We start from the raw sequence: 14,240 nt of genomic DNA, 5'->3' as shown, positions 1-14,240 counted from the left end.
GTCCAGTGATAGTAAGCAGAAAAAATAATCGTACTGAAGAGATAATTGTCCCTGTTTATATGGCCTGAATTCTCGTTGGTTCAAGAAGTTCCCTAATATCTCTTTCTAAGCAATTTATTTGGCTTATTATACCTTACAGCGTGGTATAAATCCTCCTAATATCGTCATACTCTGCATAAATGACGTGCAAAAGGATATTAACCAGCCATATTCAAAAATAAATGGCCGAGGGTGTGGTGTTAAGGAGCTTCCTCAACTAACGAGAACACGGTCCCCTAACTACAAGGGACCTTTCCTATGTTGACTAATATATCATGGCATCTGCAAGAATAAAATAAGACGACATCGTTCTGAGTCTCCTTTACGCCTTCATTTAAACACCATGGCCATAACTGAACGCGACGAGGTGGTGCAGGAGAGAGGAGGGGTGGAGGGACGAAAGGGAGGAGGGGTAGAGGTGTAGCGGAGAAGGGGAAAGGTGGTGAAGGTGAGAAGGAAGAGGGGTGGAAGTGGAGGGAAGAGAAAGAGTGAGCAGGAAGAGGGGTGAAGATGGAGGAGAGAGAAGGGGTGAGAATTAGGAGAGGATGGATATGGACGAGGGGTGGAGATGGAGGGGGTAGACGGGTGAGGAGGAAGAGGGGTGGAGGTGGAGAGGGCAGAGGGCAGAGAGGGGGAAAAAAAAAAGTGGTGGAGGGGAGCGATGAGGATGGGTGGAAGTGGTGACACGAGGGATGAAGGTGGAAGAGACAGAAAACGAAATGGAGGTGGAGAGGGGAGGGGTGGAGATGGAGTGGGAAGGAGTGGAGGTGGAGAGGGGAGGGGTGGAGATGACGGAGAGGGAGACTGGGGGAGACAGGAAAGCCACACTGCCACAGAGCCAAATTATGTGTTAAATGGAGGTGCTAAGAGGGAGAGGGCTGCAGATGACCTATTATTACGCCACGACACTATCACCTGAATCTGGAACGGAGCTACAGCAAGAGCAACGGGCGTCTGCTGACTTTGCTGATTTACGTCTTCTCACTCTATCACCGTGCCTGTTATAGCATTGTATTTCCGAGTCCGTATTATAAGTGGCCTTGGAGATTTCGTAACACATCTTCCTTAGCGATCTGTTCAGCACATTACACTTCAGTATCCTCCTTAGTGTTACTGATGAAAACTATGTCGATATATTAACATGTATAACAATCAAGAGAATATGAAGGGGCAATATGAAAAATAAATCGTTCAGGAAGGGGTGCTACGAAGAATGCGGCCCTTCGTTCCATTCACCTACCTAACAAATTATCTACTATACAACCATAAAGAGGGTGTAATTCATTAACTGGGCATGTGTGGACTGAGGTCAGGTCATGAGGAACACATACATCAGAAAGCAAAATAGGCAAAGCTATGATTACAGGAGAATCAATGTAAGTACCGTATTATTAAAGCAATGGGCGCGAATGAGTGGAGAAACATCTAATTTTTGGTCATTAATTACAAAAACATCTAAGAAGAAAGACGATGATTATACTGTATATATTTCAATGTCTTCAACCCAATCATCCAAACGGTAGAAAGGTCATATGTAAAGATTTTATTATCGTGTTTGTCAGTAACTAAATAAACAATTAGAGATTTGCCTTCCTTTCCTGATCTGTAGTTAGTAATATGTCAGTAAGACGCTTAATAGTATGTCGCCCTCCCAAGGCATCCTAAAACACATGATTCTCTGTTAATAAGTAGTAGAGGCAGTTGGAGGGTTTTGGTTGTCTTTTTATTATATAGTAATTACTCTTAAGAATCTAGCAAACTGGGAATGAGGGTGAGGAATGTGCAATGAAATGGCTGACCCCGCTTGCTCCATCCATCACCCGCTTCATTATTCAGTGCAAATCGTGCCAACGCAAGAGTTCAATCTGTTCCATCCAATAATTCAATCTATGTAAACTGCAAGGTTAATATTAGAGACGCCTGCCTATGAGGGCGTTCACAAGCGTTGTCTTTGTCCTTGTTACTGATTCTGCCGACATCCCTATAAGACAATCCTTTACCATTAACATCTGTCGGATGAAACAAGTGGAAATACAATAAGAGGATAGGCATGTGAAAGGGGACGAGGGCATATACCTATTTGCTGCTGCATGTGCTGACAGCTGACCAGGTGTAGGGTTGGGAAAATATCAATGATGGAGATATATTCACGGAACTGACACTGAGTAATTTTTCTACACACCTACTGAATGGCCACAAATTCAGTACTGTCCTGTTTTCGCAATGTGAAAACATGTAAAATTTATATTCCAAGTTTTTATACAATTTGAACGTTGTAAGTTAACACGTTAGTTTTTCTTTCTCATTCTACCTCGTCACTCTATATATAATATATATATATATATATATATATATATACAGTATATCTATCTATCTATCCATCTATATCTATCTATCTATCTATCTTTCTATATCTATATCTATCTATCGATAGATAGATAGATATACTGTATCTATCTATCTTTCTATCTATCTATCTATCTATCTATCTATCTATCTATCTATATATATATATATATATACAGTATATCTATCTATCTATCCATCTATATCTGTCTATCTATCTATCTTTCTATATCTATATCTATCGATAGATAGATAGATAGATAGATAGATATACTGTATCTATCTATCTATCTATCTATCTATATATATATATATATATACAGTATATATACATATATACATAGAGAGAGAGAGAGAGAGAGAGAGAGAGAGAGAGAGAGAGAGAGAATATTACTCCTGTACGAGTACACGTGATACAACAAAACATGCATCTACACTCACCCCATCACACCCCCACATTCCCCACCCCATCACCATAGCAGACCCCATCAATACCCATCTCCAGTCCCGTGAAACACACATTCTAAGCGAGTCCGCCGCTCTTGTCCGCCTCCAAATGACATCTTGACCGCGGTGCACGTGGGGGCGTCCGATCCAGCATTTCCAATTTGGTGTCTGGTGGGGAAGTATTCAGGGCTCATATTTCCCGGCCGCTCCCTCGTTTGCTGCCATTCAGAGGCCTCGCTCTGCCCCCGAGCCTCCTGCCCCCCACCCACACCCCCCTGTTCTTCCTTCTTCGTCCCCCCTGCCTCCTGCCCCCCGCCCAAGCCCCCCCCCACCTTCCTTCGCCGCTCCCTGTCCTTTTCTACCTTCATACTACCATGGCTCTCTGCTCTGTGACATTCGCCTCCTCCCCTCCTGCAATGGTATACATACTCGATCGCGCACATAAATGCTTACACATACATGCCTACATACACACACATACACGTACATAATACACGACACATGCACACACACGTAAATAAAAACACACCAAACACATAGCCTACACAATACATGGCCTACACACAGACGCATATGTACACACTCATACACATATATGAAAGCACACACACACACACACACACACACACACACAAATGGACATCACAATCACATCCAGATACATCAGCACACAAAAATACATATGCTCTCTCTCTCTCTCTCTCTCTCTCTCTCTCTCTCTCTCTCTCTTCCTATATATTTCCACCTCACTCCCCTACTTCTTTCCCCCTCTACTCCTCTCTCACTCCTTTTCCTCTCCCTTACTCCTCCCCTCCCTTCCATCCCTACCTTCCTTTCATCCCATCCAGATCCTACCCTGCCCTAGTGCTCCTCCTCCCGCGGTATTTGGAAGCTCTTCGTGTTCTTGATATTCCGTGTTCTCTCATTTCTCTCGGTACACCCCCTGCTGAGAGCGTGATGTCCTCTCCCCTATGTGTCCATTCTCTTCCCAACGCATCCTTTTACCCTATACAGTACTCCCCATTCCTCCTGACATTTTCTGCTCTCTCTCTCTCTCTCTCTCTCAGTTGAATTTTACAATTCTGACGGTAGTGTTAATTTACTAGAACGTTTCCCAACAAAAATAACTGATGTATTGTGACTTTAATGTGTGTTTGTGCGTGTGTGTGTGTGTGTATGTCTCACACACACACACACACACACACACACACACACACACACACACACACACACACACCTGCGGCATATAACAGATCATGACACCCCCGTGCACAGAAGTGAAAGTCATGATTCACTTAGGGCATAGAAAAATAAACACCATGACTTGCTTGAAGCGTATTAACAACGATAATATGAAACTCTAATACTGTCATCCCTCTCAGTAAAGGAGAGTATTTCAGGTAGAAAACACGAATGATGAACAATATCTCATCCGCATCAAGCAAGCACATGAATGCAGCTTATTTTGATTTTGTTACTCTGGCGCGTATCATCCATTAGTCAACAGAGTCAAAGTTCAGGTTGAGAATCTATTGTTACAAAACTTATTACTCGTACACACATGATATTCCTTTTTCTTTTTTTTTTTTTCTTTTTTTTTTAATGTGAGATATTATCTAAGAGCGACCCTGTCCGTTTGTCTCACAAACGATTTCCGGAAACGAGGTGCTTCACTTCTGTAGACTTTATGTACTTCAGCAAGCCCACACTACATCACATCATACTTCCCTCCCCCACCATGCCATACAAAATCACCCTCCCACTCCACACCAAGGGCGTTACCAAAGGGTCCTGAAGCTCCGGCATTTAGTACTTTTGTACTTGTTCTCTACAATTTCCATCAACCGTTAAGAAGTACCAAGCTGGTGTTGTCACTTGTTTTAGCTTCCAGCCCATAGAAACATCAACTGTACCATAGCCAACCTCAAGATGAGGACTCCACTGAGGGAAGCATGGTTTCCTTTGATTGGCTACTGTGGCAGTGTGATTAGGATACGCAAAGAGCACGTGTGTAGAGAACCATAGTACACACGGAGCATGCAAGTATATTATGAGTATAAGAGTACAGGGATATGACACATTTGAAACATACGGTTGGAATACAAAGGTATAACTCACTTGAAGCATGTAACTACTGAAGCATAATTTAATCTGGATCATGTGAGCATACCTACCTAGCTTACATCAAGCATGTGAGTATACACGTGTACATGATTCACCTGGCGGATGCAAATAAGGGCTGTATTCAACGTGACATTATTGGCAGTGTTGCGCCTCTTCCTTAACCATTTATGTGACCTATTACACCTTAGCGCTTTCTTGTTTGCTATTTGTATTGTTTTCATATCGATATAGTTTGCATTATTAACATAAAAGAGGATAGCACTGTGTATGTGCAGATTAAACTGCTGCAAACCAAGTAGTACGAAACTTACAAAGACATTTAGAATATGACCCTCAACCCTATAATCTATCTGGTGAGTGAGAGTACAGAAGCATGATCTATCTGAAGCGTGTGAGCACAGAGTCACATGGAGCGTGTAATAATGGGAGTCACCAGGAGCATAATAATCCTTGAACATAAGCAGTCTAGCGCGTGTAAGCATAAGACCGACTGGAAGCATAAGAATACAAGGGCAGGATTTTTTTTGAGACGTGAAAAATGGAATGGAATCAGTGGAAACGTGATACAACAAGGTCATGATCTACCTAGGGAATGCGTGCAAGAGTATGAGCCACCAGGAGCATAATAATACAAGGGCATGATTCATTTCGCAAGTGTAAGAACAGGAGAATCAAGGACAATGATAATAGAAGAACTTGATTCATTTGGAGCGTTTAAGGAGCCACGGGAGCATGACCCACCCAGAGTGTTTATATCACAGGAAAATGGCAAATCTCGAGCATACCATCTTGCATAACCCATCACGACCTTTTATGTCACAGGAGCAAGCCGCACCACGAACATAATAAGATCATGACCCACCTTGTGCGTTTCATGATACACCTAGAACAAGTGAGATTATAACCCACCTCGAGCGTGTGTGAGTGAGCGTGGCGGTGTACGTTGAGCTGGGTCCATGCGCCGTGGTCCTTGCGGTAATAAAGTGTGAAGCCGGTGATGGGTGCGCCCCCCTTGTCCCCCTGTTTCCATTGCACCTGCACACTCCGCTCAGACGGCGATGATGCTAGGACCAGGGGCGCCGAAGGAGGCACTGACGGAGGAGAAAGAGTGGTTCAGTGGGGTAGTATGGTACGAAAAAAAAAAAAAGTATAGGAGAGTTAATTTTGTCTCCTACTGAAATGGGCAATGCAAAGGAAGACTGAGCAAAGTTAGGCGGGGTGACAAGGTAAGTAAGAGAGTCAGGAAGCGATAGAGGCGTTAGGAAGAATGACAAGTTAAAAGAGATACTTAAGAGGAGCTGGCGTTGTAGACATGAAGAAACCAGGACGAGGGGTGCAAGAGGTGACGATGCAGGAGGAGACTTAGGAGCCAGGGAGAATGACAGAGCAGGTAAGATACTCAGGAATAGTTTATTCTCTACATAAGAAAAGTTATTTGACGGAAGGAGCTAAAATGGTGCAGAACGAAAGGGCAGGAACAAGGGTGAAGAAGGAAACACTGGTGGGATGACAGAGGAGTTACGAGAGGTGAAAAAAATATGATGACACGTGGATCAGGAAGAATGAATGTTGCAAATCAGAGGAGTTACCAAATATCTGAAGGATTTATTTCATGCTCAATGAGTAAGCAATGATGGATTTCATAGCTTGATATAAAAGAAGACAGGCTTACGAGAGTAGACGAGGACGCTGTCAGGGAAAACATAGGGGTTCCGATAGGCGAATTATGCAGCAAAAAAGAAAACAGATGTGATAAAAAGGTGGATTTGTAAGGAGAAGGGTTAAGTGAAGCCGGTGATGGGTGTGCCCTTCTTGTCCCTTTGATGCCACTGAACTTGCACTCTGCACTCAGTATGAAGCCAAGGCCGGGGTGCTGAAGGAGGCATTGGAGAGGGAGATGCAGGGCCAGGAAGGAACGCAAGAAGTTAGGAAAGGTGTATTTTGTAGACAGGAGGGTCAAACACTGATTTTTGTAGAAAAGAAAGAGGAGGCACAGGACACTAAAGGAAAAAGTTGGAAGTCAATAAAGCTGATTTGCTGAAAGCTGAGGCTAAGATCTAAGGTAGCTGACGAAAGATAAAAGGGTTAGAGAGACCCAACCAAAGACAGACAGACAGGCAGATGAGAGAGAGAGAGAGAGAGAGAGAGAGAGAGAGAGAGAGAGAGAGAGAGAGAGAGAGAGAGAGAGAGAGAGAGAGAGAGAGAGAGAGAGAGAGAGATTGTTTATGGTGTCGGGGAGAGGGTCAAAGAATGGTTCTCGAGATCAGAATATTGAAAACGGTCTGAGATACGATGTGTTCTAAAACGTGATATTCTTGTCACTACTACGCTCGTTTCACTTTAACTTGGTCTAAAACTGCCATCTCCACACACTGAATGCTGAGTCGTAACACAAAATTAACGCTAGAATATCATACTAGTCAGGATGAAGTGCCATGGCAAAATGAAGAGCCGTTGCACTTTCTCTACCACTGAGCTGCGGGAAATATGCTGCAAAAGGACGAATATCTAGGACAAACTAAGATAAAAGAACAATCACAGTAAGGAGGAATGAAAGAAAGAACACAATCTGAATAAAGGGAAACAGAAAAGGAGGAAGGTAGAAGGAAGGGGGTAAAGAAGGAAGAAGGATGGAGAGAAGAAAAAATGGAGGATGGCAGAAGAAAGAAAGAGAAAGAAATTGTTTGATGCCAGGGAAATTAGATGATTGATGAGTAGACTAAATCCTAAATTACGGAGTACAGTAAGGAAGCAGGTGATGTGAAACTACCTTACCAAGGAAAAGGAATCTTACTTATCAAGGACAGTGAGGGAGTACGTGATGTGAACCCAAGTTACCGGAGACAGTGACGGGGCAGGGGATGTAAACTTTGCTTCAAGAGCAGTGACAGAGAAAGTTATTAGAACCAAGTGATGGAGTAGGTGATTATCTAATTTACCGAGTACGCAGAGGTAGTAGGTGCTGTGAATCTAACTTACCGTGTACAGTGAGGGAGTAAGTACTGTGAACCTAACTTACCGAGTACAGTGATGGAGTAAGTAATGTGAACCTAACTTACCGAGTACAGTGATGGAGTAAGTAATGTGAACCTAACTTACCGAGTACAGTAATGGAGTAAGTAATGTGAACCTAACTTACCGAGTACAGTGATGGAGTAAGTAATGTGAACCTAACTTACCGAGTACAGTGAGGGAGTAGGTGATGTGGTCAGAGCCGTGTTTATTGGTGACGGAGCAGGTGTAGTTGCCGGAGTCCTCCCTGGTGGCCTCCTGCACCACTAGGCCACCGTCCCCCTTCACCAGCCGCCCCTCGCCACCCAGCTGCCGTCCCTGGTACGTCCACGTTAACTTGGGCCGCGGCTGTCCGACGTGGCCGCAGGGGAGAGTGACGTCTCTGCCCCTCTCCGCCCGTATGCTAGTGGCGGTGGAATAGATGGCGGCGGGCACTGTGTTGGTAAGCGTTACTCTAGCTGTCCCAGGAGGCCCCTCACCCACCCTAGTCGAAGCCACTACCTCTACTTCCACCAGGCTACCCTGCACGCTATCCACCTGCAGGCACAGCACACGCAGTCAGTTTGTTTTATTCTGGTGGAACTAGACCACTCCCAAACCTTGAATACGAAGTCGAGATTACTTGCAACTTGATGTGTCTTACTTAAGAGGTAGCTGTGAATCTTTCTGGTTACTGTACTCTGTTCAGTTTAACTAAGTGTAAAATTGTCATCCCTCCATCTTGAATGCTGAGCAATAATAAGATATAAACACTTGAATATGATGCTAGTAACGAAAAAGTGCTATGGAAAGGATTCAGGTGCGAATCACAGTCTTATCCGTCAGTGCTAAGCAAAAAGGACGAAAACTTCCACCAAGTAAACAAGAATGAACTACAGTTTATGGAATAATCTTCCGCTTACCGCCCACATAAGGGCATGATGGTGGCTTGGAGCTGAGACTATAGAGATAACAAAAAGATTTATTTTACTGCCCGTAGCTATAGACTGTACAAGACATAACGTGCGACATGAAAGACGTAGGCTACACAGCAGTGCGCACGAGCGCGCGCACACGCACGCACGCACGCACGCACGCACGCACGCACGCACACACACACACACACACACACACACACACACACACACACACACACACACACACACACACACACACACACACAGCTTGCAGGACGTCATGCCTACTATACTGATAGGTCACACTGTATAAATCAAACTTATACCGAATAATACCGATGGCAGAGAGTACGAGTACAGACCTGGACCCATGTGACGGTGCCTGCGACAGTGGTGACGCCCTCCCTTCCGCGGCCGCCGCCCAACTGGCTCTCCACCACCCGCCACGTGACCTTGTAAGAGAGTATCCGCCCACCAGGCCTGGCAGGGGGCGCCCACGACACAATGAAGGAGCGGGAACCAGACACCACACCACGTACACCCACAGGACGACCAGGTACTGAAGGCACATGATAAGTTTTTGAGTCGGAATCAGACATACTGTAGGTTCGTAGTCGCTTTGAAGATTTTGTAACGCCTCTTTCTCGCCGACTTAATGTGCACAACCATGGACATATGTAAGCAGGTACTTCTCTGTTGGCTGTGACAATGGAAGATGTTACATGAAATATTTTTAGGTGATAGCAATATGAACCACAAAACAAAAGAGTACGAGAAAGAAGAATGCTGTTTCGTCTGGGGAAGAATGATAATATGGAAGGCAATACAGTGCTGGAAGAGGACTGTCGGCGAACTTTTGCTCATAGCTGTATATGACACCTTAATACTTTAATTAAAGTATGTCGATATTAAACAGATACACCTAAAACACAAACGAAAATAAGGTGCGAAAAGGAAAATAAATCTTTATTGAAAGGCACTACGAAGTCTCCAGTGCCAACAAGAATACGACCATTATTATGACGCAAATTATCCGGTCTTGTAGGTTAAGGTTAAAGCCAGAATAAGGACACTTCATTTCACTGGGCTAAGTTCTGAGCATAAAATATCTCATTGCCTCTTGCATCATGTCTGGGATTTAGAAACGTAATGATAGGAACATGGCCTAATTAAACTGCGTGTTCTTACTACAACTACACCCCCACCTACAAAGCCCATTCTATCGTTCAGGACCGTTAATCCTTTCTCTAGAACGATTTATTTTTTTCGCTATAGTCTTGCTACCTCCAGACGATTTTAATACATTTTATGGAAAATGTCGTGCTGAAGGGGTAAAAAGCGACCTCCATTAAATTCCTCCACCAAGACAGGTTACTTCAGAGTTAAATAAAATCGTCAGGCGGCAGCAAGAACGTCACGATAAAGGCGTCAGGCACTTAAGGGATTAACATACCTCTGTCTTCTATGCACCCTCTTATTTCTATCTCTTCCACATAACCTCTGTCTCTTCTACACAACCTCTGTCTTTTCTACACAACCTATATATCTTCTAAACAGCGTCTATCTCTTCTACAAAACCTCTATCTCTTCTACACGGCACCTATCTCTTCTACAAAACCTCTATCTCTTCTACAGAACCTCTGTCTCTTCTACACAACCTCTGTCTATTCTACACAACCTCTATCTCTTCTACACAGCATCTATCTCTTCTACAAAACCTCTGTCTCTTCTACACAGCCTCTATCTCTTCTACATAACCCCTGTCTCTTTACACAGTCTCTATCTCTTCTACACAATCTTCTGCATACTCTGTACACACCCTGACAAAGCCATTATCTTCTGTTGAAATAGCGATGGGACTTTATTATTATTAGCACATATAAACGCTGACATAAACACGCTGACGACTCGAGCATAATCTTAACTTCTGCACTCATCCATTATCAAGCTGAAGGTGTGTGTGTGTGTGTGTGTGTGTGTGTGTGTGTGTGTGTGTGTGTGTGTGTGTGTGTGTGTGTGTGTGTGTGTGTGTGTGTGTGTGTGTGTGTGTGTGTGTGTGTGTGTGTGTGTGTGTGTGTGTGTGTGTGTGTGTGTGTGTGTGTGTGTGTGTGTGTGTGTGTGTGTGTGTGTGTGTGTGTGTGTGTGTGTGTGTGTGTGTGTGTGTGTGTGTGTGTGTGTGTGTGTGTGTGTGTGTGTGTGTGTGTGTGTGTGTGTGTGTGTGTGTGTGTGTGTGTGTGTGTGTGTGTGTGTGTGTGTGTGTGTGTGTGTGTGTGTGTGTGTGTGTGTGTGTGTGTGTGTGTGTGTGTGTGTGTGTGTGTGTGTGTGTGTGTGTGTGTGTGTGTGTGTGTGTGTGTGTGTGTGTGTGTGTGTGTGTTAACCCTACCATCCTCATCAGTGGTGCAGAGTACAGGTGCCGCCCATGGTCCGTCGCCCGCGCCGGTGTATGCCCTAACCCTGACGCTGTAGTTAGTGGCCGCCTCAAGCCCCGTCACCAGAGCCGTCACAGTGCGAGTCTGCGTCCTCTGCACCCTGGCACTCCACCCGTCCCACCGCTCGTACTCCAGCCTGTGTGGACATAACCAATGAGTGTTGTTGATCAGAAGGTGATATGAGGGACAGGAAGAGTAAAATTTTTTTAGGAATTTTGTGGACAGTTTGGAATTTATAAATAAATATATAAATAAATATGGTCATATACATATGTGTATATGTAGTATATATATATGTAGAGAGAGAGAGAGAGAGAGAGTCTGCTATTCAAAACTCAGTTATGTCTCCTTCACAGCCATATTATACAGACGCGACGCGAAATACATATTGAAATATACAAATTTTACATACCGAAATTAGCCATAAGTTGCAGTCTTACTACCAAGACTTTCGCGTGTTGATTCCCTTCATCTAAACCTTCATCACCTCACAGAAGTCCTGCCCCTTTTCCAGTGCTTCCTCCCCCTACCCTCACAAGCACCCAGTCTTCCCTCATAGTCTTCCTTTCTAAGTGTTAGCCCTCTTTCCTACTGCCTTCTTCATTATTTATTATATTCCCTTCTTGTCTCCTTGCCGCACCGTCTCCCCCTCTCTCTCGCTTTGTATCTCCTCTTTCCCTATCATTCCCCTTTTCTCACTGCCTCTCCTCTTCCCCCACTTGCCATAGCATTGCTCTCTCCCCTCTAAAGCAACGAGGGGTGATGGGGGGAGGGTAGTACGGGGTGAGGACTGATAAACGCTCTGATTAAATTCCAATATACAGGTAATGAGGATGGCAGCCAATACCTCTCACACTGGACATGACACCTGCCAACTCTACTCACACACACACGCACCATATTACCTGCTCATTGACTCTCCCATGCCTGCTTACTCACCTTGATACTCATTCTCTCGTTCTGACTCGCTGGCTGACTCCCCTTACGCTCATCCTCATTCTGACTCACTCGATGACTCCCCTACTGACTCATATGTTGGTTCACCTAACATGTCCGTGCTAACTCGCTTGCAGACGAATCTCACCGGACATTAAAGGGTGCACACTGACGATTTGTTCTGACTCAAGCTTGTTTCAGCTCCATATGATTAATTTCTGATCTACCTATCTGACTTCTACCGACTAACAATACTGATTCACTATCTATGTTGACTTTCACTGACCCACATTACAGTCACCTTCTTAATTTCCGATTTACCTCTCAGATGCGTGGCGTCTGGCAATGAATGAATGAATGAATGAACTTTTACTGAACCACGTTACTGATTCACTGACATCTGCTGACGATTAATGGTCCTGACTCTCACTGACTCACATAGCCAGATAACCTCCATACTGCTGACTTCCGCTGACTTTCATGGACCCTGCTGTTTTTTACTGATTCATATGTTGGAGGTTTTTCGATATTATAATGGCCCGTATTCTCGTCGGTTAAGCAAGCTCCCTAACACCCCTTTCTAAGCAATTTATTTCGCTTCTTGCTCCTTGCTGTCCTCTTCCGTATTACTTATATTTCTAATATCCCCATACTCTGCGACGTTAAGAGGAAGTGTAATTATGAAAATGAAACAAAAATCTCCAAATTGTCCCCTAATGCAGCCAGGGATCGAGCATGTGTCGGTTCGGTCAGCAGCCCACAACCCTACCATATAGCCACCAAACTACTCTATTGACTCTTTCGCTGACTCACCCCACCTGACTCCCCTAGTAAACCTCGGCTGTAAGCTCACAAGACAAGCATTCACCTTCAAGTAAGCCACAGTAAATTGGGATCCTCAAGAAAGCTAAGTAGGGGCGCCTCTGTGTGTGTGTGTGTGTGTGTGTGTGTGTGTGTGTGTGTGTGTGTGTGTGTGTGTGTGTGTGTGTGTGTGTGTGTGTGTGTGTGTGTGTGTGTGTGTGTGTGTGTGTGTGTGTGTGTGTGTGTGTGTGTGTGTGTGTGTGTGTGTGTGTGTGTGTGTGTGTGTGTGTACGCGTTGGTGCCTGCGTGAGTGCATGCGCGTACGATTTTAGTCTACATGTGAACTTGTGTATTCGACTTCTTGTTTTTAACTTTCAGGTACCTCAACAAGAAATAAATACAAATATCAGTTTAGGACACACCATCAGCCTTAACTTTTCGCACCGAAAGGAGCCAGGGCGGGTATCACACCACTCTACAAAAACCATCTGCAGCTGGAACAGGACGAGTAAAGTCGTCAGACAAGAACAGATCCATGAAAAGCGCTACGAACTCCATAATTCAGGGACACGTAACACTCTACAAACTGCATTTCTGACTGAGAGGGGCATCAATGGAAGTACAAAAAAGTAAAGAAAAACAAAAACAGTCTCTACTCTTTCACGTATGAAGACGCGTTTTATTTTTTATTTTTCCTATCCCGAGACGGCATTAAATAGCTTAGGGAAAGTCTATCGCCTTGTAGGAGGTGAAGAAAAATAAAACAAAGGAGCCACAAATACTCACACCCCAGGCACACACACCACTCCTCTCTACAAACAATATTTCTGGGCCCCAGTGAGCAGACGCCGGAGTGCAGGTGTGTGAATAAGTCAAGCAGTGTAACGCCCTACTCGGTAACCATCACCAGTTTCATATATTATTCAGGACTGGTGGAGCTAAAACTGTTGCTGGTTGTGGCAGGTGTGTGTGTGTGTGTGTGTGTGTGTGTGTGTGTGTGTGTGTGTGTGTGTGTGTGTGTGTGTGTGTGTGTGTGTGTGTGTGTGTGTGTGTGTGTGTGTGTGTGTGTGTGTGTGTGTGTGTGTGTGTGTGTGTGTGTGTGTGTGTGTGTGTGTGTGTGTGTGTGTGTGTGTGTGTGTGTGTGTGTGTGTGTGTGTGTGTGTGTGTGTGTGTGTGTGTGTGTGTGTGTGTGTGTGTGTGTGTGTGTGTG

At 44.5% G+C, this 14,240-nt stretch overlaps 1 protein-coding gene across 1 annotated transcript in view; it reads right to left on the bottom strand.

Annotated features, from left to right (window-relative positions):
- The window catches only part of LOC145407668 (cell adhesion molecule Dscam2-like), a 68,146-nt gene that overhangs the window by 23,802 nt on the left and 30,104 nt on the right, over positions 1-14,240 (bottom strand). The window contains exons 14-17 of the mRNA XM_080278537.1: positions 11,248-11,429; positions 9,227-9,423; positions 8,136-8,505; positions 5,866-6,047 (exon numbers count right to left, since the gene is read on the bottom strand). Coding sequence (XP_080134663.1) covers positions 5,866-6,047; positions 8,136-8,505; positions 9,227-9,423; positions 11,248-11,429 — 931 coding nt within the window. The remainder of the gene's footprint in view (positions 1-5,865; positions 6,048-8,135; positions 8,506-9,226; positions 9,424-11,247; positions 11,430-14,240) is intronic.

Source organism: Coenobita brevimanus, chromosome 74 (genome assembly GCF_032717465.1).
Source record: "Coenobita brevimanus isolate Jiangsu-jjx chromosome 74, ASM3271746v2, whole genome shotgun sequence".
Classification (NCBI taxonomy): domain Eukaryota; kingdom Metazoa; phylum Arthropoda; class Malacostraca; order Decapoda; family Coenobitidae; genus Coenobita; species Coenobita brevimanus.
Note: the sequence above shows the minus strand (reverse complement) of the source record. Positions and strands in the feature narration are given on the sequence as shown.